Source organism: Cryptomeria japonica, chromosome 8, assembly GCF_030272615.1.
Source record: "Cryptomeria japonica chromosome 8, Sugi_1.0, whole genome shotgun sequence".
Taxonomy (NCBI): Eukaryota; Viridiplantae; Streptophyta; class Pinopsida; order Cupressales; family Cupressaceae; genus Cryptomeria; species Cryptomeria japonica.
Genome location: NC_081412.1, coordinates 270278308 through 270306259, shown reverse-complemented (window position 1 = coordinate 270306259; position 27952 = coordinate 270278308). Strand labels below are relative to the sequence as shown.

Here is a 27952-nt window from a genome sequence, read left to right as displayed (position 1 = left end):
GGCATGGTTGCAAAGAATTGACACCTGCTTTTTATTAAACCCAATGATCAAAGATGAGGCTATCAGATTTGCCACTCCTTACCTAAAGGGGTGGCTCACGTGTGCGAGTATCATGTCATATCCCTGTGTAGACAGCGGGATCGTGAGAAACATAACTGTATGAGATTTGTACATATATGTATATTTTCCAAATTTCAAATTAATAAAATTATGTTGACCGATTAAATGTGTTTACACCTTAACTAATATTATTAATGAAAGAATGCATCCATTTCCAAACCGTCTCTGAAAAGACGCCATGCTTTCAAAAAGGGGTCGCATGATTTCAAAAAGGTATAAACCACGCCACCAAGGGAAGCACGGGGGAGAGAGGAGCAAAAACGGGAAATCGGAAGGAGAATCAGCAAACAGGTAACCATGTTACTCAGCCATAATATTAATTCAGTTTCATTACGATGCCTAAACAACCAACGGGATAGCCTGTGAATGTATCAGGCTGGTACGATGCGGAGGGAGAGTCACTGGTTCTTCCCAGCGATGAAGAACCAGTGCCTAATCATATAGAGCGCCCCCTCCCCATCGCCGGCAGTCTGCTAGGTTCCCAGGCCAGTCCGTCTGGGTATCACAGTGCGTCCATGTATTATCGTTCATTGAAAGTGTCCCATATGCAAATTGTATTCAATCGGATTTTCTGTAACTCACCTTTATATCAATGGGAATGAACATAATCCAAGTAATTGTACAGATTAATTGCTAATCAATCACAAATTTGGATCAATAAATAAATTATTCTTGCCACATGAATTAATCAAATCTATAACATGCCAAAAGATATCTTCCCCACCAAATATACAACCTGCAATATCAGGTTCAGTTATAGGTCATAAAAATGTACTCTAGTAATCGATAGAAAAGGATAAACATAATTCACAAGCAATAATATGAATTAAGGAAAGAACAATAATCAATGACAGTCGTGTTTCTGAAATTAAGCCAGATGTAATGAACCAACTCTCCAATTAACAGGATGAATAAATAATAACCAAGTAACACATATTTTGAGATCATTAATCTTTGTTCCCTGTAGACATTTGTTATCTTCCTGCTGTTTTCTGTTTGTTAGCACATTCGGAATAAAGGGTCCCAGCCAGGGGTAGGCTGGGCCCATCCTCAGGTAGCCCTATGAGCCCTAAGAGACGGGATGGGTTTGGATGGGTAGCCCAGCCAACCTGGAGCATCCCGAACATCCTGAATGGGTCTATTTTTATGTAACAGTTATGTAACTAATTTACTATTATTGCTGACATATATATATTGCAATGTCTATAATGTTGCAGGGAACCCTAGATCCGATTTATTGCCCTAATCAAACCTTTGGAGTATCAAATTTGATCCTAATCTCAGGAAGGCAAGGCAGGTACAGCAAAGGTACATTACATATCATGTGATAATCACCCAAGGATACAACTCTTTCACCACCATAGATGAGTTTGGGAAGAACTTATAGGATAGATTTGAAAGGGAGTATCCAAAAGTTCATTTCAAAGAGCTAGCCCAATTGAATCATGACAGATCAGTAGAAGACTCTTGACTAAATTTCAGAGGTTAACAGCAATGGTGCCAGATGTTTCAAATAGGAGAATTAAAGTTATTTTTATCAAAGGGTTAGATTGAATCATGACAGATCAATAGAAGACTCTTGACTAAATTTCAGAGGTTTAACAGTAATGGTGTCAAATGTTTCAAATAGGAGAATCATAGTTATTTTTATCAAAGGGTTAAACCCCTCAAGGGCTTAGAGCCTTTGATCAAACAGTTCTACAGGATGCAATCAAGAAGGCCCTAGATCTGGAATCTTCAATGCCAAGGAACAAATTTATCTCCAAAGGACTTCCTTTCAATCAAAACAAAGGAAATCTTAGAAAAGAAAGATAAAAATCTTCTCCTCTACCTTAAAAAGATATGAATTACGAAAATGAATAGAGAAGGAAGTCATATGCTTCAATGGTCAATAACCATGGGCACCTGCCACTGTTGTCTAGGTAGTGGACACATCCATTATGATGAGGTTGCCTCCAATGATGAGCCTAAAACAGAAAAGCTATGGCCACTAACCACAAAAGAAGAATGTGCGCCTAAAATAGTGAGAGGAGGGACCAACAACAACACCTTGGTTGTAATTTCAAGAGCTCCCAAGTTACATACCATCAAAGTTCATGAAATCATGTTGACAACACATCACTGTTCCTATAGAAAGTGAGGCCACACATAATTTTATCAATGATGAATTGGTGTCCAAGAGGGGCCTTGTGACAAAAGATTCCAGTAGCTTTAATCTTATTGTTGTGGATGGATCCACCATTCCTCACACACAAAGAGTGAGATAACTTGGTATTACCTTAGGGGATTTTGCAGTAAGAGGTCTATGTGGTTAACCTGGAGAAACAGATATGGTTTTAAGAGTCCAATTGCTACAGTCTCTTTGGGAATTTACTCAAAACTAGCACTCAATAGAGCTCAAATTTAAATCAAGCAACAAAGAAATAGTGCTCAATGGAATGTCTGATGGGGCACCCAGGATTGTCACTTCAAAGAGGATGGAGAGATCCTTTTGTACGAACCAAATTGCATGGGGTTTCAATTGTCTCGTCAGCTCATCATAATCATCTCCCAAAAGAGACTCATACCTAGTAGACATTCAGACAATTGTAGGGCAGCATAGTAAGGTTTTCAAGGATATAACCCCAAGGATTCTGTTGTGAGGTATTCACACATCGCCCAATTGAAAATGGGGACCCCCATTGAAGGGATAGAGTTTCTCAAGTAGCTAGAGGGTCATCAAGTCAGGTTGGTCTCCTTAGGGTAGAGTGAAGACAGTCGGTTGTGACCATGAAAGTAGATCTAGGATTCCTTCGTGTCATGCCTAGGTTTCTTGTGTTATCTGATCATATTTCTAGTTGCAAGAAAAAGCCTTGGTTGTTTGAATGGTGTCCTCCTTGAATTTCATTTAGGCCCTGTACCTTGCCTCAAACTTGGAGCAAACCTGCCTTAGACCCCGTCTTGTACCTTACTCAAGATTTACAGTGAATTTTCAAGTGAATGTCCTTGGAGAGGGTCCAGAGCGAACTTTGACTTATTGATGTACCTTCCTAAGGGTCCAGAGCAAAAATTTTACTAAGCTGAATATCAAGGGCGAATGTATCCAAGTACAGATTGAGAGTGAGTTTTGAAGGAGAGGTTTTTGAGCAAATTTATGAAGTCATGTACCCTATTAAGATTTGAGATTGAACTTCCCTAATGAGTCATGTACCCTACCAAGGTCCTTAAGCGAATTTTTGAAAGTATGTACCTTGCCAAGGTCCTAGAGCGAATTTTCAAGCATGTACCTTGCAAAGGCCCTAGAGCGAATTTTGAGTTATGTCCTTGGAGAGGTCATAGAGCGAATTTCCTCCATGGGTGTTCTTAAGGGTCAGATTAATGATGCTTTCATATGGAAAGATTGGAGAGTTTAAAGATAAAATCAACTAAGTGAAAAAGAATTGAAGGGATCGAACCAAAGATCAACTCCAAGTTGTGTACCTTCCAAAGTACCGAAACGTATTTTTATCAAGACATGTACCTCACAAAGGTCCTAGAGCGAATGTCCTTGGAGAGGTCCTAGAGCAAATGTCCTTGGAGAGGTCCTAGAGCGAACTTTTTCATGTCCTTGCTAAGGTCCAAGAGCGAACTTTTTCATGTCCTTGCAAAGGATCCAGAGTGAAATTTTCATGTCCTTGCTAAGGACATAGAGCGAATTTCTTCTTTTGGGCCATGGCTAGCAATTCAAACGTATTTTAGCTCCAAACATAATTCCAATTCAAAACGAAAAAAGTTCAAGTCCGCCTTTTACCCAAAAGGCGAAATTGGACATTGAAGGTGCAGACCTGATGATCAAGGAAGATAAATTCGAGCATTAAAGATACAGATCTGATGTTTTAGGAAGGCGAATTCATTATATAGCAAGAGGAACCAAATGTACCCAGCTGGGAGACATATCAACTAGTGGACTTCATCATTAGACAGCCCAGATTTGCCCTAGGACATTAAGTTTACCTTCCAGACAGAGAATTCAGTTATCAAAAGGAGAAATCTCCCCTATAGAAACGCATATCAGACCTGCAACATATAGAATAAGAGATCAAGTCAAAATGGGAGTGTGTAAAGGTTATATATCATGTATATTTTTATGCCCATTTGTTTGTTTTGCAGGAAGTAAGGAAAGAGATCAAAAGGACCAGGTTGGAGGAAGATTGGAGTAAGGACCTCAAGGAGAAAATTTCAACACCAAGGACAAGATACAAGGGGGACCTCTTCAAGAAGCTTCATCAACATCAAGAACACCTCAAGGGCATGAAGAAGACTCAAAGTGCTACAAGGTTGAAAATCTTCAAATATTCAACAGCTGCAAGCAGTAGAGTGGGATATCTTCAAGGTTCTCATTCTATCATATTGACATGGAGAGATCATAAGATGGCAAAGGAGAGATCATACAGTCATCATAAGGCAGGATATACAAAGCAAGGATAGAAGGAATGACTTGACCGTGACAAATACTTCCTATCACCACTATGCAAGATCAAGAAGAAGCTTCATCGGCAAACACAAGAACATCAAGGAAGAGAAGATCTCAGAGTGTTTGAAGGCTCTCACCACATCATGGAAGCATGAGGATATCACCGACTGTAAAGAAAGATCGTTCAACTACCTCAAGGCCGTGGTACATGAAGAAAAGATAACCTACATGATGGAAGAATCTTTGACAATTTTGAATTCCCTTCAGGAATCCAAGAATCAAATTCAGTACATTGAAGAGCTACATTCAACCAAGTGCATCATCCACTCAAAGTACATCATGAGCAAGAGAAGGTCAACCAAAGTCATCACAAGACCTACATCAACATGATTGAAGAAGCAGATAGTTTCAAAAGAGTTAATCAAAGTCCGCTTCTCATCAATCATCACATTGAGCAACTGAATAATGTTGAGTATCAAGAGATATCTCCCAACATCCCTTAATGATGGTGAGTCAAATCAAGTTTACAAGTGCAAGATTGAGGTGGCATCCCAGTCACTAATCCACCAATTAGAGAGGTCCACATCAACGCGTCTAGATTCAATGAACCAAGCTCACCCATGGATGCACGAACTCTAATGTACCTACCCTTGACATCTATTGGTCCACACTCATTGGATGTAATTTTCTCATTGGCTAAGGAGAGTATGTTGTAACAAACCTTAATTAGGGTTTCATTGTAAAATCTTGGCCATTGATGAAGATTGAATCCTAGCCGTTCATTGTAAATGAGCTCTCTATAAAGCTCAAACTCTTCATTTGTAAAGCTTAATAGCAATAGCTAATAGTTAGCTAATAGTGATTAAAATAGAATAGCAATTAGAATAGAAGTTAGATTAGGAGAAGACAAAGATTGTTGTCAAATCCTTGTTGTAAAGAACAATTGATTTCATTGAAGTTATGGTGAATTTGATTTGTTATTTCAACAACTCGCAAGCTCTTTGCTTCTCAATTTATTTTCATGTTGATTAGATTGAATGGAAGAAATTGTTGAATGAGTTTGTGTGGGATTCCTTTTGTCCATACCACTAGCCTCTTGCTGAGTGTAAGTGTGCCTTGCGTGGTCAACTGGAGTGATATGAGCTTAACTTCGAATCGTTATACGTCCATTGCTTATGCATTAACTTGAATGGTGATCAATGTTGATAGTAATGATTTGAACTTCTTTGAAATGTCCTTAGAAGATTGCACTGAGCTTGTGTCAAATTGTTCTATTTGATGGTGAGACCTTGCCCAGTAGGATTCGAGCTAATCATTCAACTATCTTCTTACATTCTAGGTCTTAGAATAGACTCTCTCAACCCTTTCCTTTTGCCCTTTTTTCAATTCAAGTTAGTCTAGGACAAAAAAAAGCATCACTAAATCGCAACATCAGATGATTTAAGTTCCAATGAATCAAGCATTCAAGCATTCAAACGTAAGTCCCCTTGTGATTCCAACAAAATCACATCAACCAGCGGAGCTTATCCACATGTACTGACCCTACATTCATGAACCTTGGAGTCTTCTTGAATGATCCTTAAGCTAATCTTCAGCATCCGAGAGATTTTGTTCAAGAGAGGCTAAGCCTGTCATAACCACTCCTTATAGACATCCATGAATGCACAAAAAAGAAATAGAAAAGGCAATCCAAGAATTGTTGGTAGTAAGGCACATCAAACCAAGCTCCAATCCATTTGCTTCTAGAGTAGTAACGCTCAAACCATGTTTTTATGGACCAAACAGGACTGTACAAAGATTTAAAGTTGTGATATATGAGCTAGAATATCCAAAAGGGTACAAATTCCATAATGTCTTCCATGTCTCATGCCTCAAGCAGGTCGAAAAGAACCTTGTGCCTTCTACAGTTTTACCACTTTTGGTTTACGAAGGTAAATTAATTCTTGAGCCCAATGCCATTATGGGCATTAAGGAATGGAAGTTAAGAAACAAAAGCATTATAGAAGACTTGATGAGATGAAAGAATCTTCTCAAAGAAGATGTTACTTGGAAAGGTCTGGAAAGGTCTGGCAATTTTAGGAAGGGAGGTTTGTCACGTTCCCCTTACAAATGAGCTAGAAAAGAAATATTAAAATATTGCAAAAGTTATATTTAGCCAAAAAATTAAAAAACAAAAAAAGAGATAACCACCTGATATCTAATCTAATATTAAAATATTGAATCAAAAAGTGGCTGCTTCATTTAGGATAAAGTCTCTGCTTTTATAGAAATTAGAAAATAATAAAAGAGAGTAAGGAGGTGACCACCCTAGAAGCCACCACCTTAAGGATAGTAGCCGCCACCATAGGGTTAAACAGAGCTACTTAAATAAGTGGAGGCTACCACATTCAGCATTCAATCATTTTTGCTTCAAGCCCTCATTTTGAACACTTGTTCATTCAAACCAAAGCACAAAAACCCCAAGGTTTGTGAGACTTACAAGAACAAAATTTATTGAACATCTCAAGTGAAATTGAGGACGAAAACCCCCAAATGTCAGTATAGGTGGTTCGAGCTCCAAAATGCACAAAGCTTTAGAAATTTCTACAGGCAATTTAACAATCAGAAATCAGCATTATTCCAATTGCAGCGCAGCAGTTTTATAGAGTTTGCAGCACAGCAGTTTTACAACTACAGCAGCGAACCGTTCAATTCACTCCACTATTCTGAAGCAGTAGCGTCCAGTAAGATATTTCAGTTTGTTAATGTATTTCTGATAAATATTCACCTCTATTTGTACTCAGATAAATCTTAGTACTAGCTGTTATAGCTGTACTACACAAGAAACTGCAATCTATTGTGTTGTATGGCCAGTGTTTCATCCTGGATTGTTGTTCTATTATTTTTAGCTTTTCTTGGGGTGCCAGTGTGGTTGTCGTGGTTGGCTGTTGATGCTTTTCTCATGGTTGGTAGGGATGTAGCACAGGAACCTCTTCAACAGGGAAGGGTTTCTGATCATAGATTAAATAGAATCTTCAATCATTCAAATGTGGCCAAACTCAAGGTAATTTAAATTAGCTCTATTCTGGATAGTGACAGTATTCAAGACAATGGAATGTTGTGTACGCATGTATCTATTCTGGAGTATTTCAAAAAAAATAAAGTAATAAAGGCTGTATACTGAAATAAAGTGAAGGATAGCCTCATGGAGCTTCTAATGAGGCCTTGGAAAGAGAAGACGTTGCAGGGTCCAGTGCTGAGGCCTTGGAAAGAGAAGACGTTGCAGGGTCCAGTGCTTGCTATGGAAAGTGGGTCCGGCCAGTGGAACAGGGAAATGCAAGAGGAGATTTAGGTACTGATAAAAGATGTTAGCACCCTATCTGATTTTTCCAAGACCTGCATATGGTTATAAGGAATTCGGTGGTGTCTCATCACAAAGGGATGCCGGACATTTCTAGGAGGTCTGCATTGCCAGTGTCAGACAATGACACGCTAATACGCTTGGTCAGGCAAGCAGAGATGATTAAAGAGGTGGAATTTAATGGGTTGGAGATGACAGCAAACCTGGTGGTAACAATAATCAAATCTGTGGTGGTCTTCGGCATTGTCAACTAACACAGAAAGTATGATGGTGGTATATGGCTTCCAAGGCCCACTGGGATCTTTCTCAGACTCAACAAATGGGCGTTGGTGCATGCACTCAGTGGAATTTTGCCTGCATGATTTCGTTTACTAGTTGTTGGTGTCGTATGTCTTATGTATTGTTAGTTTGGGTCTTAGATATGCTTGTTTTAATGATATCTGTGGAAGCCTGCTACACCCATTTACAGGTTGTTTATGTAGGTATTTTTCTTTTGTTTTGTTCATGTTGCTCTATTGTCTTTTGGTCTGGGACCCCTTTATAGATCCCCAAAATGTTTATCTAAAAATGCACCTCTACTATGGCTATAAGAAGCAACTATAATCTGGGAAACACATGGACACCTGGAAGTTTAGCTCAAATTTGAGGAATGGTAATTGAATGAAATAATAACATGAGTTAAGGAAAGGGGTTTTGCCATTGCCCACAAAGTACCAAGGGGCATTGCCATTGCCCACAAAGTACCAAGGGGCATGGCTATGTCCCTGTAGAACTCTTACCATCCTTATCTCTAACAAAGAGATTTAAAAATGGTCCATATCCATCCCAAATGAAGCACCTAGCCAATCTACCTAGCCAACATAGAAATCTCTTAGTCGTCCAAGGACCCATTGTCCTCCCTCTATGATAATTTATCTCACATTGAATTTGCAATTTCTATCCATGCTTAGCTACCTTGGTCAGTGTATTAGATACACATCTCTCCGATACAACCTATAAAGTGAAACCCATGAGCAAATAGGAATTCATTAATTTGACCATTATCATTGATGAAAGCATAGATGACACACTCGCCGAAAACTCTGCAAGTGACAAAAACTCGCCGAGTTTTTGGGCTTGGCGAGTAGTAACGACTTCTACTCGCCAGGAAAACTCGCCGAGTTTTTGGCGAGTTTTTGAAAAAAACTCGCCCGCGTTTCCTTTACAGCCGAAAATGGCTTAAAATTCATTTATTTTTTGTTTTCCAATTATGTTTTGGGCTGAGAAGGGGGAAACTCATTTGGAAGGCTTGGAAGGTGATTTGGGGTGGTTATTGAGTGATTCCAAGTGGATTTGAAGGGGATTTGAAAGGAAAATCAGATTCCAGGTAAGTTTTTTAATTTTTTTTTCTATGCTTTTTTAAAACAATTTGTTTATTTTTTGTTGCATTTAGATTGATTACAAATGATTCCTAGGTAGTCTAAATCATTTCTAAGTTATTTACACAAGATTTAACACAAGTCTTGTTGAATTTTCACAATTTTTTTGAAGAATCTAGTTTTCAAAAAAAAATTCAAACCCTACTTTTTTTTTAAAAAAACTTCGAATGATGTCTAAATTTATTTAAACTAATGTAGATAGTTTGCTTAGTGCTAAATTGTTTAACTAAAATGTTAATTTTTTTTTGCACTTTGTATGTGTAGGTTAAGTAAGCATTAATCATGGCAAGGGAGCAATGGCCACTAGATCCATGCCCATCTAGATTTATAGGCACCCGTCCTAGAGGTGCTAGAGATGGGGCATGGAGGTATGCCTATGAGGGACCCGATCCTGGGTCAATTATATGCATAAAGTGTGAGAGAATACTTCATGGAGGCATCAACCGCCTCAAATACCACCTTGCAGGAATAGATAGGCAGGATGCTAGAGCATGCCCTGGGACCAATGAAGAAATAAAAAGACAAATGAATGCCCTACTTGCAGCTGGGGAAGAGAAGAAATTGCAAAGGGAGAGGGCAAAGCTAGCCATCAGATCAGCCATAGCTGAATCTCAAGGTGTTTCTATTGACCTTGAAGAGGAAGAAGAAGCACTTGAGGGCATAGTGGGCTCTCGGTGTGGCCCACGTATCCGCAAACCCACCATCAGCTCGCCCATTGCTTCTGCTTCCTCTAGTAGAGTACCTGGCCCTGTTCCACTTCCATCACAACGATCAGGGTCAATAGGTGATTATTTTGTGCCCAGAAACACACCTGGAGCACAACCATCATTAGAGGCTAGTGGATGGAATAAGGAGGTACATGAGAAAACTGACATTGCAGTTGATGATTTTTGGTACTTCAACAACATTGCATTCAATGTGGCGGAGAATGCTTATTGGTTGAATTTGGTGACTGCTATGATAGTTTCAGGAAAGGGGTACAAGGCCCCTTCTCGCAGGGATTTGAGTGGAAGGTTAGTAAATTACTACATAGTCCACTTGATTTCATTTTTAATTATTTTTTAGATTTCTTGTTTATTAAATCAAAATTGTGTACTAATACCTAATTTCACTTTGCACTTACAGGTTGCTCACAAATGCAATTGCTAGGGCAAGAGAAGTGATGGAGGATCAAAAAATTGATTGGGCAAATTATGGCTGCACCATTCTTTCTAATGGGTGGACAGATGGCAAGAAGCGCACCATCATCAATTTTTTGGTCGCTTGCAAGGACAATGTAGTGTTCTTGAAATCTGTTGATGCCTCCAACAAGGTGAAAAATGCAGAAACATTGGCTGGAATGTTGGAGCGTGTCATCATGGAGGTGGGGGTAGATAATGTGGTGCAAATCATCACAGATAATGCAGCAGCATATGTGTCAGCAGGTAGAATCCTTTTGAATTATCACCTTTAGGCATTAGCAATATTCTCATCTTCAAAACTTGGAGAAATTTAGGTTTTCTTGGAAAATTAAACAAATGCAAGGAAGGCAATTGTGCACTGAAATTCAAAGAACAATTTTCACCATATGGGACTGAGAGGATGATTGTAGTAAAACTGGTAAACATCTCAATCTGAACTTAATATAGACTAACCTGTCACATTTATACTTATTGTCACCATCCAATATTTCAGGAGCTGTGAATTGTGCAAGTGCATCTTGAAGAGATTCAATATTGCCTTCTATCTCCACATTCAGATCCATCATGCGATCATACCGCTCAGATATGTATTGGCATTTCAAACACTTTATCTGCAGTACCAAAAAAAAAGAAATATATCTTGTTTTAAATCTAACTGCCTTAAATTGTAGTGGTAGTTTTGTCCTACACATTTTCTATACGAAAGCATAACAATTTGAAGCAAATAAATGTCGTTCTTGTTTGTTAACCACCAAAACATAATTGCAAAACAATCCTTATCGATTCAACTGTCATTACTTTTGATTGAAGATAGCCCCCAAATGTCTGTTGGATAAGCGTTGTATCTTGCAATAGTGGATCAACTGCCCTCCCTCCATCAGCTTCAGCAAGACACACGGATTGCATTGCATCAATGGCAAACCTGGCAATAGGAACCATATAGATCATTTTCAATATGCATCAAAGATTTACAGAAATAATTTCCGGAAAAAAAATGACAAAGGACCAAAACGAAAATCAGCATAACCATGATGGAAATATATCAAAGTAGAAAATACAGTAAAAACCCAAGAGACAATGGGAACTGGCCCTGACAAGCCATTGTAAACACTGCAATCTTAAAACTTAATTCACCTTAAAAATTCATGAGCATCCTCTTCTTTCCCATACCCAAGGTGGTTGCCAATGTTTTGTATTTGTGATAGTATTCTGAAGGGTGAAATAGGACCTTTTCCATCCCTCATCCTGGAAGCAAGTTGCTGAAGCTCACACATGAAGCACCAATCATTTCTCTCACGTCTCTGACCTGGATTCAACAACATACCAAATGACAATCCTGTGTATATTCATAAGATAAAATGGCTGATATACATAAGTGCAAATTTCACCTAAAATCATCTGTCAAAATATATGAATGACCTGACGAAGGAAAGGTAACATACAATTTTTTGAATGAGATCCTTGAAGTAGATATCCAGCAACAGGCCGTGTAAATATCAGACATTGTAGCACCACGTTGGCATAGCAGCTGGATAAAGTCACATGAAACGTCAATCATACGTAGATTGTTAGAAATAAATCGTTCATTTTGCATGGGCATAGCACATAGATGAAATCACCTGAAAAATTATTCAACTTTTTAAAATTTACAGGAAATAAACAGTTTGCTTTCATTTATAAAGCTCATCTATGAGTGAAATAAACCAAAAAAATCAATTAATAAATTCCTTGCATACGGTGGTCCAATTGACTCATCAAGAGTGAAAAAAATCTCTCCAACAAAATCAAATTGTTAGCTGCATATATTATTCCCATATTGGAAGTTGCACGAAGTAGAAATTTGTGCCAAGAAAGTCAAAATAATGGAAATTTTACACAAATAACAAATTGAGCTGAAACCCCTGATCATTGCTGAACCATTAAATCTTAACAAAGATAAGAACAAAGTGGTGTGCATATAATTCAGGTACATAGTTGTAGGTAAATACTAAATATTCAATATCAGAATTTACTTGTGCCTCAAGCAGTATAAATACACATCCCCATATGATATTCCTAGGGAACAAAAGACAGAAAAATATCTCCAATAATTCATAGCCTTGTGAAATACAAATGAAAGGAACATCATCCACCAAGCAAAACACAGACAAGTTCCTCAGGTAATCCAAAAGAACTGTATAGGCTGAAACCTCAATTCAACATGCAAAGGTTTTATGCATTTCTGTTTCACGTCGCATTCAATCATTTTCGAACCAAGGACTAAGTAATTGTTGCATTTCATAACCATTTGTCATTCCACAGTCCAAACTCCAAAACTGTACTTTGCATTCAAGTATATCAGTATTATGTTTTAACTCTAACTTTCCTGCACATCGCAAATATCATTTCTTTTGATGGCTAGAGAACTTCTATATGAACCCCACCAAGAAACAGCAATGTTTAATATGTGTGCATTTATTTGGGTTGAGGTAACTCAATTTCATTAGTCAACACAAATGGTCATTTTAATTGCCACAGAAGCATCAATAATATTCCATATATAGTCATGTGATGGTGTATCTTGTAATCAATGCAATTGATAAACAAGAAGCAAAATCCATTTTCTGTTAGGTAACATGTCAGTAGTACTTATTACAGTGTTAACAAATAGTACATACCACATACTAAATCATACTTCATGCCGATTTTTCATTTTAAAGCCATTATCTATGGTTTGTAGATGTTCTATACTTTTATTCAGGGAAACATATTGATAAAATCATACAAGGAAATTCTACAATAACTGCTGAAAACAAAACCAGCACAGACCTGTGTATGAGAAAACTACATGGTGTGAACAAAAGTACATTAGTCTCCATGCTGAATATTTAATTTTAAATCCATTATCCATGGTTTGTAGATGCTTGATATTTTTTTAACTTAGGCAAAATATTTTCATACAAGGAAATTTAAAAAACACTGTTTAAGATACACAGCCAGCACAGACCTGTGTATGAGGATATTACAGATATGCAAAGCAAAAAAAAAAAGATCTGAACAACAGCAAAGTAAACTGCATTGGCCTACTAGAAAGGAAGAGTATTAAAAACACTAAAAGAAAGATAAAATGTAGGTAGTTCAAAAAAATAAAATTTTAATATATTATATTAAATTTAAAAACATTAATATTGGTTAACCCCGCAGTGCAACGGCAAGTTGCAATCAGCGTTGATGCGGAGTGATGTGTTTGAATCCTTGCAGGTTGCTCCCCCCGCTCAGGCATGTGCGTGAAAGGAAATCAGTTGATGGTGGCACAGGTGATGTGGGTCAAAAAGACTTGACCATCGCTGACATGGTTTAGTGCAAGGTTCCGTTGGTGTTAATACCAACGTATGTGGATGCTGCGGTAGGTCAGTACACGGTGGGTCCCCAGCGAATGATGCCGTAGCAGTGCAGGCCCCACTTGGGCAGCATGATCGAAGGTGGATGGTGAGTGTTGGAGGAAGGTGCAGGCTCGGTGCAGGGGAGAGATAAGGGTGGTGCACGAGCAGGGAAATATGAGGAGATCGGAGGGATAAGGTGCATGGACGGAGAGATAAGGTGGCAGGCTCGGTGTAGCGGAGAGATAAGGGTGGTGCACTAGCAGGGAGATATAAGGAGATCGGAGGGATAAAGGAGCATGGAGAAATAAGGAGTAAGGTGTATGGTTAATTTCGCAAGAGTCAAACCTAGGAGGTGTTAATACCTCGGCAATGTAACCACAGGGATGGGGTCCCCCAATGTGATCCCACTGGTTCAAAACTCCAGTCAAAAGCGTAGGAGACCCAATTACCAATCAAAAAAAAAACATTTAATATTTAATTACATTAAATATTAAAATTTAATTTATTTTCTTTAAGGTATTAAACATTTTAAAATTATAAATATTGCCCTACAAAGGGCATGACTCGCGGGAAAACTTGTCAATTTGACTCGCCAAGTCTTTGCTCAGCAATTCTGACAAAAAAGCTTGCCAAATGCATTGAGAATGTGAAGTGAAAAAAAAAACATGGAAAAAAGCAAAAATATAGTCAAAAAGGTTGCATTTTTGCTCTATAGATGCATGAATGCCCCTCAAACATTGGATTAAGATTGTTACACCCCTCTTTCGACAAAGGTTTTATTTTGATTGGAAATTGTGTGTATGACCGAACATTGATGTTTTATTACTTTCATATGTGAATGAGTAATCTTTAGTATATATTGATAGTAAGACATGAATGATTATGTTGGCTATGTCTATCTTTTCTTTATATACATGCATATGATAAATGGAAGATAAGATTAGTTTAACCATTTCCATGTAACCAAGTGGATGTAGGATAAGCTTTGGCCTCAGGAGGGAAGGAGAGTATCATCAAGGAGAGGATTGCAGACTTCGGAAGAGACCAAACTTGGGATTGAGCCCCGAGTCTTAAGATAAGTTGATTGGTCATCACCTTGGCCTTCTAGGTGGTTGTCTCACCTTATCAGCCAGTAGCCGGTCGGTCTTATCCTATTATTGTCTTTGTGAGTTGCGTGTGTGCAGTTTTCCTTGAGATTAATTTTAATATTATTATAATAAAATTGAATTTTTATTGATTATCTATTGGATAGCCATATTAATTATACACACACACACATATGTACGTACATTCAAATCATTATGAAGTAATATACGTATAAATACACACATATAAATACAGATGTAATTATGAATATAACTTATACACGAATATACATTTTCATTGTGTTTTAAACATTATTAGAATTATGCTATCGGCTATGTAGACCGAAGCTTTCTTATTAATTCGGAGAGAGGTGGGGTGGTGATGTTACTCCCACTCTCCCCACCACTTCTCAAGTCTACGTTGTTAGCCACCATCAATCAAGATGGAAGGCACTATTTGCATGAGCAGGTTCTTGGTGGACTTCACATTCACATTAGCAAGGCATTCACTTGAGTGGGGGCTTCATTCTCTCCGATGTTATTTTTTCTTGCATCGCAACTTCTTTCTAGAAGAGAAACATATTCGCTACCTCTGCAAACTTCCTCTGGCACATATTTTCCTTTGGAAGCTCACACCATTAGCTTCTTGACTCAAGACTGAGGAAACTTGTAAGAACATCGAGGAAGTCTTCTATAGAGCAGCGGTAGTCTGTCTTTCCAGAGGAATCAGTTCTTGTCAATCTTGCCATAGCTCAGGCATGTTGTATTTTTCCAGTATTGATTTCTATTATGGTTTTGTTAATAAAGACATGAAAGTTTGAATGTGTTTCATTATCGATTAGTGCATTATATGAGGATTATTTCTTCTGTTATGAAAGAATGAGAGCAGAATGAAAAGCTGTCTGCATACCCTGTTAATGGCATGGCAAAGCAGCAATTTCGTGGACTCTGAATTAATAAGAACTTAATCATAAGCGTTTCACATAACTGCTCTGCGGATCATTCTTGCTGCATCATAGTTTTATGTAAAGTTCAGTCATTTGATTGAGAGTATCAATCGTAACATTTACCCAAGTTTTTCTGTTCAATCCCTGAGTCAGAATGTGAGATGAGAGGGAGTTTATCCTTAAAATAGGAATTGGTCTTAAGATACAAGATGGAGATGCTGATCTGAATATAATAATGAACTGCTCTGTAATTTTAATGTAACTCAATTGGAAACATTTCTCTGTTTCAATTATTATGTTCTTAGCAGAATCCTTGTTGACCATGGGTTAGTTGAGTAGGATTTACAGCACAGGCCATTTATCCTTAAGGTCATTTAGCCTTAAGGTCATTTAGCCTTAAGGTCATTATGCCTGTTATTGACAGCTGTCAAGATAATAAGGTTTAATTGATGTATCACTGTGGGTCAGCTGTACCTATTATTGAGAAGGCTAGGTGTAAAAATGATTTTCAGTTCACAAGAACCAGATACACCTACTAGTCAGATGGTCATACTAGTTAAGTGTGTGACAGACTAGGTAACTGTAGGTTCTAAACACCAGGGTTAGATGGCAAGATGGCAAGATGGCAACTAGGTCTAGCCCTTACTCTCCTACCCTTGTGAAGGGTAGGTCCACTTCCAGTCGGAAGGTGAGCGAGAGACTGTCAGTTCTATGGTTGGGTGGAAAAGCCCTTGATGATGCTCTCCCTCTTCTAGACCATGTTGAGGCTTGTTACAAAGTTATCAGAAGGAAGCTCAATGAATTGTAATCTTTGAACTTTTATGTTTTCCTTGTTAGAGTAAAATTATTTATTGAAATCTCTTTCTTGTCTCAAGCAAATGAAGTATATTTCTTTAACTGCTCATTTATAGTTTAACTACTTTTTCAGTTGAAGTAGTTAGTTTTCATATTCCGATGAAAAGCAGTTAGTTATTATTCTTTTTCAGCTGAAGTTTAAGTTTGTTGCAAACTCATCTATGAAATGTTAAGCTGGTTCACTGTTTTCTTTATTTAAGTTTAGTGGTTGTTACAAAGATAATCATTTAAACAAGAAAAGTTTAAAAAGTATGGCTTGAGATTTAGGAAAAATGGAATAAGTATATAGAAGCTTTAGCCACCACACAAGAAAGTGTAAGAAAAAAACTGTACATATGGGAGCCTCAACTAATGCCAAGACATGAGGACCACAAACACAAATATTAAATAAGTATACTAGAGTACATCAGTAGTTTAGTAAGGATGGAAAGATTGTCTTAGAGTAAAAGATGTTAACATAAAAGACATTACCTTTGAGGAAAATATATGTTCCTCTCTATAAAGAACCAGTATTCTCTAAATTGAAAGAAAAATTCTCAAACAAATTAGGAGTCCAAATCATGCACATCGCTCTGCAGTTGATAAGAATGAGATACTACCTATGCTTGAATCAACTTACTCATATTAGGAACTCAAAGAAAATTCAACTTAAGTAGCAGTCTAAACGTTAGCAGATGATTAGAGCTCATGATTAATCAAATTTTGTGCTCTAGATTTCTTATATTCCTAAATTGGGGAAAATGCAGTGTTTGAAAAGAACTGTGATATTATTTAGGACATTCCCCTTTGGAAATAAGATATAATTACATAGCATTCAAAAAGCTTGATCACCATTAGAGGTAGAATCCATTCAACATTAAACATAGAAACCTAAATCCCCAAATCACCTGGCTGCAAATTTCATCTCCTTTAAGAGTCCTGAGAAATATATTCATTAAGGTGGCTGGAAACAAATAAAATGTTGGAGAACAAATCACCGATGCAAAAGAAAATTTTGGTTTACATTTGTAAATCACCATATCATGCTCACTACAATAGCCATTTTCAATGATAAGGGGTTGAAAAAATAAAATCCCCCTCACAAAAATAACACAACCCAAACTCCTAGAACATGGCAATCTTCTAGTAGAACAATTATGGCCTATGTGAGACCCTTATTTACAAATCTTAAGAACTTGCTCCAAGCTCAATTCACACCAAACTAAGGCCCCATTGCCTTGCCTGAGATTTACAAAGCCAAAAAACAAAATGAAACTTGGTAATAAGAGTCTTGCATAAATGCTTTAAAAAAATGAGAGTAAGCTACACAGTGCTTATAAAGCTTGAACCAAAGCATTCACATTACTACTTATGCAATTAAACAGCCAAAAAGTGCTCGCAAATTATATTATTCAGTCTAACCTCATTCATTAAAGACATAAAACATCAAGCTTCCAAACATTCTGTCCTACATATAGATGGCCTCAAAAATTAGCTCTGATTGAGTCTTCCATTAATTCAAAAAATCTCTGATGCAAAAAGGACAGGCAACAGATGTTGTTTCAGAGAGGAATATGTTTAAGATACTGGTAGGTCTTGCTAGATGAGGAGGTCTACTGAGGATGTTAAATAGTTTCAGACAGCAAGGAATAAAATAAATAGCAGCAAAAGGACCTAAAAGTAGGCTAATAGAATTTTTATAAGCCATCGTATGCTTGTAGATCTCTAAATATTCTAAAAAGCGCACATAAGATTTAAGCAATCCAATATGAGCATCAGGAAAAAAAGTGGTCGGCGGAAATTCAATGCCATATTTATTTGGGGGCCAAACCATGGATGTCATATTTAACCAAACCCACAAAATTTTGATTTGGGAATTCATATTACAAGACAGTTATTTGATGTTAGCATAAGAGAATTAAGGCCCAAAGATGAATTCTTTGTCACTCTTACACTAAAAGGGTTTAAACTTTGTGTAATATTTTAATTGAAGACCACTGTTGCAACCATATCATATTCCTTAATGCCTATAATCTGCAGCTTCATTCAAACATATGCATTTCTGAAAGTTTAAACATCAAGTCACCATATGGATAAACACAAATTTATCATGTCTTTAGGTGAACCTGAATACATGATCTGTCTGTGCATAAACAATTTAAGAATCAAAGAACGATGATAGCAAAGATAAACTAATATATTAGGGTCTTACTGTCTCTAGAAACTACCATACCTATTTCCACAATTGATGAGACCACAAGGTGGCAATTCAAGCTTGTCCCAGTTGAAAAGTTTGACAAAGGATTCATATGGAAACAGTGTCTGACAACCAAAAGCTGTGTGTAAGAAAAATAAATATAAGGTGCAAAAATTACATAACAAGAACAAATCAAACATACTTTCTGTTCCAGGTGAACATAAATTATTAAATTTGATCTAATTCGAGACCTCTTTTGTATGTCAATATGCAATAAACTGCTAAAAAAATGTATCGCACAAACCTAGGTAGTAATTGTAGCATTGCAAAAAGTGAAATCAACCATAGTTTGAAAAGAATTAATTAGAATATTCGAAAATTACCTGGTTCGATTTTCCTGAGCTTTCATTAATAATTTTTGTTGAAGATTGTTTCAAGGCTTTTGAAGATTTCAGCTGCTGTGCAACTTTTTTGACAGATGCTTTCAAGGCATTACCAGTGGGAAGAGATGAAACAACAGTATGGAAAGTGTTAGAAGAAATTATATCATGGCTGCCATTCTTTTGACGTGATATGCTGCAAACAGGAGCTCTTTCCTTAAGTGGAGAAGACTGTTGAAAACCAGATCTAACAGACCTCTTGCTTGTACCACTTATTTCTGAAGCCCTTTGATTCTCAACTTTAGATGTTGCTATTTTAGTATTCATAACCTTTGACGTACTGTCTACAAAAACAGAGGATGTGGAGCTTGAAGAATCATCATTGGTCTGCAGTGAACTCTTTGAACTTGATGCCAAAGGAACTGAATTCTTCTGGACAGGGGAGCTGGTAACTGATTCTCCAGAATTTGAGGTATTATTGATAGGGCTTTTCCTCGTTTGGCTATCCACCACTTTCTTACAGGTGCTGGAAGATTGATTGCAAGGGCTAGATGCATCACCCATATGGACATCAGTTCTGGACATAGAATTAAAGGAGGATCTTGAATTCAAAGAGGTTGAATCCTTCTGGCCAGATGAGCTGGTGACTAGATTTCCAAAATTTGAGATATTCTTCATGGATCTTTTGCCTGTTAGATCATCCATGACATTTTTACTGGTGCTAGGAGATTGATTAAGAGACCTGGATGAATCCACCATACGGTCATTATTGCTGGAGGCTGAATTAAAGGATCTAGATGGATTCACCACATGGGCACTAGCGCTAGAAGAATGTTTAGCTGCCTTGAAAGTAATATTATCATGTACAGGCTCCTCAGATATGGGAGGATTGTTTCTAGCAACTGGAAGATCAGGTTCATCCATGGAAACACAAAGATTCTCTGTACAGCTTGTAGAGTTGTGAATTTTACGTTCAAAACTGCTAGAGCCCAAACCATTGTCCAAAGCAATTCCAGATCCAGGAAGCTCATTCCTCTCATCCTTAGAAACAGGGATATCACTTGCAAAGACCTTGGAAGACAAAACATTATTTGCAGGAGTTGAGGTGCTTGTGTTGCTCACACTAAGTTTTTGGGTTGGTACATCAGTAATAGGATCATCGGGTACCAGAGCATCCCCTAAAGAAGCATTATGTGTGGCACTGTTAACTGATGATTTAACACTGAAATCCAGAACTTTGGGGATAGCATAATTTGGATCAGGTTTTTCATTTGCAATTACAGGACCAATCTTTGATGCTGAGTCCTCGAATCTTTTTGAAGGAGAAAATTCAGAAATAGACTCATTTGATTGGTCAGAAGCTTTAGATGAGGTACTTAACCCTTGTACATTAGCATCAATGGACTTAAAAAATTGTGGCTCAGATATAGAATTCAGATCGATTTCTCTTCCTTGAGTTGAAACATGTGGCAAAGAAGCATTTGAATCATCAATATCAGGTGGCTGACATTCATATTTGTGGCCTTGCCTCCAGTGAACTATTTGGCATTTTCCTGAGCTGCAAGCAAGCACAATTTATAAGAAACATAACTTTTTAAAAGTAACCTGAAAATTTCTAGAATTTGTTATAGCAACTGAGTCTGGATTTGCTTGCTGAAAACCAATTTTTGAAAAACGAATTTGTATTTCACAAACTGGCCCCCTTCGCATAATCAGAAAAAAAACTCATGGTGAGGCAAGAGGAGAACAAATAGATAGGCTCCTCGAGCTGGGGGCATGTTTCTGCCAAAGAGACTTGCGACTCCAGAGTTCAAGGTACATATCCATTTTCAGAGAGTCTTTACTCATCAAAACTAAGTTTCACTAGCATCAAAAGTAACAATTCACAGTCAATATTGCCCGACCTTGATTCCTCAATGAAATTCCCCACCATTTTGATTTCTTTTTCTTTTATTGTTCACTAAAAAATCCCCAACTTTGTATTCTTTGAAAATTTGAATTGGCTCCAGAATTTCTTATGGAGCTCCCAAATTTCTTAAACTAAATAGTCAAGTTACGTAGCTCCAGAATTTCTTTAGCTAAATAGTTGAGTTATGTAGCTACATACATTCACAAATTAAATAATCGAGTAATGTAGGTCCGGAATTTCTTAAATTAAATAGTTCAGTTATGTAATTCCAGAATTTCTTAAAATAAATAGTTGAGTTATCTAGCTCCAAAATTTCTTAAAATAAATATAGCCAAAATACGATTAAAGTGTCAAAATTGGAAAATGTGAGAATGCAGTGTTATATTGAGGAGAATTCCAGGAAAGTTATGCAGTATTATTGATCTGTAAACCATTAGAGAAATCTACATAAACATGACATACTCCAACACTGAACCATGCGAATGTTACGAGTTCAAAATTAATCTTCCAACCTCTAGCCAAGCAGTAAATTCCTAAAACTGCACATACATAAACAAGCCTCAAAGCATGTAACACATGCATAGTTTATAAAAACATCAGAAGTACTCATTAAGGTTTTTGTAAGGAGTAATTTTATTAATAGAATTTTGTTTGCTAGGAACTACTTGAAAATATCAAAAATTGTCTATATCAACTTTTTTAAAAAGTAGATTACAAGTCCATCAAACAGTCAGTATCAGATATTGTCTATTGATACTAATAGAATTAGTGTTTATACATCTGATCCAAAGTTATGAGAAAAATTTCAAAGTGTACAAATCAACTTAAAAAGAGTATATTTTGTGCCCATCAAACAACCAGTACCAGATATTGTCTAATGATTCGTGCACATCTCATCTAATCCAAATCCAAAATTATGAGTAGATGTCAAAACATACAAACCAACTTAAAAAGTATATCGCACACCCATCAAATGGCCAATACCAGATACTGTTTAATGTTACATACACATCACATCCAAACTTTAGTATATCCAATTCTCTTGGAAAAGCATGCAAACTTTGCAACCATTGCAAGAACAAAACAGCTCTGGAAAATAAGATTTCCGAGGCATTTAACACATCCGGACTGATCATCTTACCACTGGATACAAGCACAGCATCATCCAACACATAAAATCAGTGACAACAAAACACAAGGAATAGATCAAAGATCAGCTTACATGCAAACCCAAACAAGAGCCTTGAAGAGACCAAATATGTAAAAAATCAAGAAACTAATAGGTAGGAAGAATAAGAGAAAACAATTTGGCCCAGTGTGTGCAGTGATGAAGATTATAAGTATTTGGCTATTTGATACAGGTTAAAATATTAGAGATTTCAAATTTGGTATGTAAAAATCTTAATCGGCAATAAATCTTTTGGCTGAAAATTTTTTAAAAATCGGGAATCGGCAAAAAATCGGCAAATTTATCGAACATTTGAAAATATATAATTTCTTAAAATATTCTAAAAAACACACCTATACACTAAATTTATAAATGTTATTTTAGAGTCTATGCTTTGTGACATTTATATTTGTTCAACAAAATGGAGATTATTCTAGGTTTATATAAATTTGAGTTTTTTAAAAAATATAAATAATATATCCACAAAATTCTTGAAATAAATAATATTTAATTTAATTTTTTTATTTAAAATTCATTTCATTTAATTTAATTTAAATATTTTAATTTATATTTATTAATAATTAAAAATCAATTAAATATTCCTAAATATTAAAATTGTAAATTATTAAATGTTAATAGTAAAAAATAAAAGTAAAACAACAAAATTATATTATATTGTACTAATTATCTAATACAGTTAATATCGTGCAACTGCAAATTATAGGGCATGAAATCGCTTTTTAAGCGAGCCTACAAAACCCCTCTCGAATTTCATCGAACGCGAACATTTCTGCCATCCCAAACCCGACATTTCTTGTGGCGACAGCCTACAAAACATTTCCGGAAAGGTGTAAGGTTAAATCACCGATGGATTTCCCACCCCACGGCCACCATTGACTGTTTCACCAATGGATTTCGAAATCGCTTTTAAAAAACACGATTTTTCTCGTCTCAGGATTTAAACGCGATTTTATTGTGATTTTCACACATAAAAAGCTCGTGATTTTTAAGAAGTCAAAGTCAATGACAATATGATGGAAAGCAAAAATGGGCAGTGCAGATGCAGGGGCACACAAAGGAAATCTATACCGTATAACACAATGAATTTAGACAAGGGAACAAAGAACGAGAGGAAGATACTGGGAAAAAATAAAGCAGAATACCAAGCTATTCAGGAATTCATGAAACATAATCAAGATTTGTGCAGAACCTTTAAGGAAGCAGACAAAACCGCACCAAAAGAAAAACTGCATTGCATATCAGCACTTAATGTCCCTATCAATGTTTCTGAAAAAATCCAAATATAAGAATTTGAGATGAAATGCTAGATGCACCAAAAGAAAAACTCCATTGCATATCAGCACTTAACGTCCCTAACAATGTTTCTGAAAAAATCAAGATATATAAGAATTTCAGATGAAATGCTAGATGCACAAATAGAAGCATTAAAGAAGACTGAGATCATAGCCACATTCATTGGGATATGTCCTAGAATGGAGAAAATTAAATCATGAATGGGACAGCATTGGGCCAATTGTCCAAGACCAACAATTAGCTCTCTAGCGTAAGGGTTTTACAAATCACCTTCCAGTCAAAAGTAGACAGAAACAAAATCCTCAAAGGAGGCCCATGGTTCATGTGCAATGCAGAGAGATTTATCAGCACTTGGTCAACGGGATTTGAACCACTAATAGAGCTAGTTGAGGAAATCTCATTATGGATCAGATTATATAAGCTTCCATAAGAATATTGGTCGGAGAAGATGTTGGAGTAAATAGGAAATACTCTAGTAACATACTTATTTGAATCCGATTCTACAGGCAAGAAGGTGCCAAAAACCTATGCCCACAAATATGTCAGGATTGACCTTAAAAACTGATCAGACAAGCTATAAGGCTGGTCTCTTCCATGTGCACCTGGACACAAGATTTAGACTACAATTGCCTGTCATTCCAATTTTTTTCTGAATATGTTAAAGCACACAGTAAGGTTGTTTAATGTACTAATAGATCAAATGCTGGGTTACAACCCCACAGCAAACAAATGTGGACCATGAAAACTATAGACAACAAATAAAATAAGTCAACACAGGATCGGGACAGGAAAATTCAGGACATCACTAGACAAACTACTCTGGAGGAACCAGTTGATCAGGGGACAAACAAGGAGTCAAGTAAGGGAATGGAAAATCAAATAAAAACAGTGGTTGATGAAGGTGATGAAGATTCGTTGGAATCCACTATGTAACATAAATCAGAGAACCAATTTGAGGAATTAGAAAGCAAGGAAGATGTCTTTACAGCAACTTATGAAGATATGGCAGGCATTAAGAAGGGTACGGTGATTTTCAAAAAGGTCACCAGGAGCACTGCAAGTAATTTGACAGCAACCCCATCCGTACCCTCTGCTGATCTTGGAGGAGAGAGACCAAGGGGTAGGAGAATGGAAGAAAGTAAAGCAAGGTCAGCAGCTAAAGAAGATGAAGAAAAAGGCACCTGGCTGCCAATAACGAATTTGTGTCAAGGTGGTGCGGGCATCCCCCCACCAAGAAATCATGAAGATCATAAGCTGGAATGTCAGGGTCATAAATGTGAAGGTAAAAATCTGGAATGTCAGGGTCATCAATGCCCCTGACAAATGCCATCTTGTACAGCAGTTCTGTTATAAGATGGCTCTAGTAGACATCAAACCAAAAAAGGTTGGTAAACATGGTGTAATGGGCAAGTGGGTGAAGCTTGTATACAGATTTGGTGTAAGAACCCACACCTGGTGGACTCTAACCAACCACAATTTTCTGCCTTTGTTTGATTTTTCAATGTTTTTAGTGTTTGGGTTTTGCTTGAGTTTTCAATGATGTTTCACCAAGGAATAAAGAAAGTGCAAATAACATATGCTGCAAACTAGAGTATGGAAATGAGAGCTACAGCCATAAGCATTTTATCGAACATTTGCCATGCAATTCCTATTGTGAAATGTTGACTTTCAGCTAGGGACATTAAGACAAACAGTTATCTTGCAAACTGAAATAAATACTACAAATATATCATATGCAACTCTTTTTTATTGATGTCCCAATTACCACAGATATGAAAGGGCCAAGACTCTTGGCTGACAGCTGAATATGATATGAAACAAAATACCCAGGTCTAAGTACAATGGCAGCATACAACCAACTTCGAATGTCTATTAAATACTGAAATTAAATGCAAGAGAACCTAATCCAATGAAGCGCCTACGTTGTGGGTAATGTGGCAACTCAAATACCATGTAAATTGTGAAGCAACATGTGTGGCTGCTGCTGCTATAGTACGGCCTCCAACAATTATAAATTCTGCCCAAATTCCAATGTCATGACAACAGCAACTAATCTGGAAATGAGCAGCAATTAGAACCCTTGAAGAACCCTTGAGTAGACTCAACTAAGATGCAATATACTGTAGCGATTTTACTATTCACATATCACTGTAGCGTTTCACTATTCACGCGTTACTGTTCATGCGCACTGTTCACGGCACTGTAGCAGTGGATGAAATAACTTGCAATCTGCTCTTAAAACCTTGAATAACTTGTTGATAATCTCTCCCAACAAGAATGATATAACTCCATGTGCCAAATAAGGATGATTCACAACCAACTATAAATGTTCTTCAACAATAAACTTCAAACCCTTGTAGAAAACTTCACCAATTTGCACAAATGAAAGAACTGAAGTATTCTTTCCCACAACTGCAATAATTCAGAGGTTATTTCACACCTTCAAAATTGCTATCAATAGGAAGTTTTCGTTTCCTATGATCAAAGAAGAAAATTGCGAAAGCCCTAGGCTCCACAATAAAAATCAATCAAAATACTATTCATCAACTGGATGCCGAGAATGAACTCTTGCCTTTCCTTTTATTCTTTCCTTAAGAGAGCTCAAACACCTTCCTGGCCAATGTGGGATAAAAGATTTATTCCCACATTAAATTATTCACTTAACGCACTTTATTATATTAAAGTGACTTTATTATTATAAAGTTACTTTAGAACTTTATAATAATATTAAAATATTAAATAAATCACTTAAGTCACTTAAACTTTAATATCTCTTGATGTACTTGTCTGATTGCTAAACCGTCTGAGCCAAGAGTCGACTCTCCCTGTTCTCCATGTGATTGGATGCCTGTCTAAAAATAGAAACCCTGAATAGTGACTTACTATAAATAGTAAATATGTGGAACTGAGTCTAGAAATAGCTGCAAAGGCCCAATCAAGGTCGACACTGCCAATAAGCTCTGCTTAGGTGTCTTTCTATTAATAGGAACCCTGACTCTCCCAAAATAGTAACTTACTATAAATAGTAAGTGTGCCAATCTGAGTCAAAAAACCTGTGCAAAGGCCAAAACCTGAATCGAGCTGAAGAGTAATGTCTCTAATCACCAAGTAACTGCCACACGAGGCCCTCTATCAATAATTATTAGCCTACGAGGGTCAAATGATAGGCTAATTCTTACAAACTCTGATGCTCGCAAAATGGGGACATTACATTTGGTTGGACAGATACCTTGTCAACTCGGAATGGGCCTCGACACAAGTGACCTTTCATTTGAAAGCGTTGCCCTTCACAGGATCCAATCACTAGCCAATCTCCCTATAATTATAAAGGAGTAAAATCCCAGAGACTTGTAGAAGTCAAAGGATATAGGAAAGACATCCTTCACAAAGTATTGAATGTGGTCAAGGTAGAGGTTAGGAAATGGAACAAAACATAGTGGCATACATCTTTGTAAGAAGATGAAAAGCAGAAGAAACGTAATAGATAAACAAATATAAGAAAACAATAGAATAAAATAGATCAAATAACTCTCCCCTCAGGTAACATAATAGATAATACTGCAGCTATCAGAGCTGAAGGAACAAGATTCCACAAAGATTTACTGTCAGCCCCCCTGAGACAGCTCAAGCGAAGTTTTCATTCTCAGCAACATGTACTAACTACTATGTGATTGGCAAAGCACAAAATGAGTCCTTGATGGAACCTATAACAATCAAAGATATTAGAAAGGCAGCCTTTTCTTTAGGAGACAAGAAATCCCCTGGACCTCACGGGCTTCATGTAGGATTCTTTCAAAAATTCTGGCATATAGTGGGTAAGGATGTGTCGTTGGAGGCAAAAGAATGCAAATCAAAGAAGTTGATGTTGAGAAGCTAGAATAACACATTCCTAGTCCTAATACCCAAAATAAACAACAATTTATATTTTGATACATTTCAACCAATTGCCATGTAATGTAATTTATAAATTGCAATAAAAGTAACAACAACCATACTGAAGCCTCTTTTGGCAGCAATCATTTCAAAGAACATAGTGGATTTTTGGCTGGTAGAGAACTCTTGGACGAGATAATTATAGCATAAGACTATCCACTCCATAAAACACAGGAAAAAGGATACGATGCTTCTAAAATTAGATGTGAATAAGGATTATGGCATGGTGGCATGGGGTTTTTAATGTAGGCAGTGGAAAAGATTGGGTTTTTGGAAGAATGCCAGAAATGGGTGTATAGTGGCATCTATGGCCTCATTCTTTGCTCATCAAA

At 36.9% G+C, this 27952-nt stretch overlaps 1 protein-coding gene across 1 annotated transcript in view; it reads right to left on the bottom strand.

Annotated features, from left to right (window-relative positions):
• Positions 1 to 27952, bottom strand: part of LOC131072427 (ubiquitin carboxyl-terminal hydrolase 17) — a 56173-nt gene that overhangs the window by 15265 nt on the left and 12956 nt on the right. Inside the window, exons 2-7 of the mRNA XM_058008572.2 lie at positions 19300 to 20854; positions 18953 to 19041; positions 11934 to 12019; positions 11626 to 11797; positions 11290 to 11413; positions 10945 to 11102 (exon numbers count right to left, since the gene is read on the bottom strand). Coding sequence (XP_057864555.1) covers positions 10945 to 11102; positions 11290 to 11413; positions 11626 to 11797; positions 11934 to 12019; positions 18953 to 19041; positions 19300 to 20854 — 2184 coding nt within the window. The remainder of the gene's footprint in view (positions 1 to 10944; positions 11103 to 11289; positions 11414 to 11625; positions 11798 to 11933; positions 12020 to 18952; positions 19042 to 19299; positions 20855 to 27952) is intronic.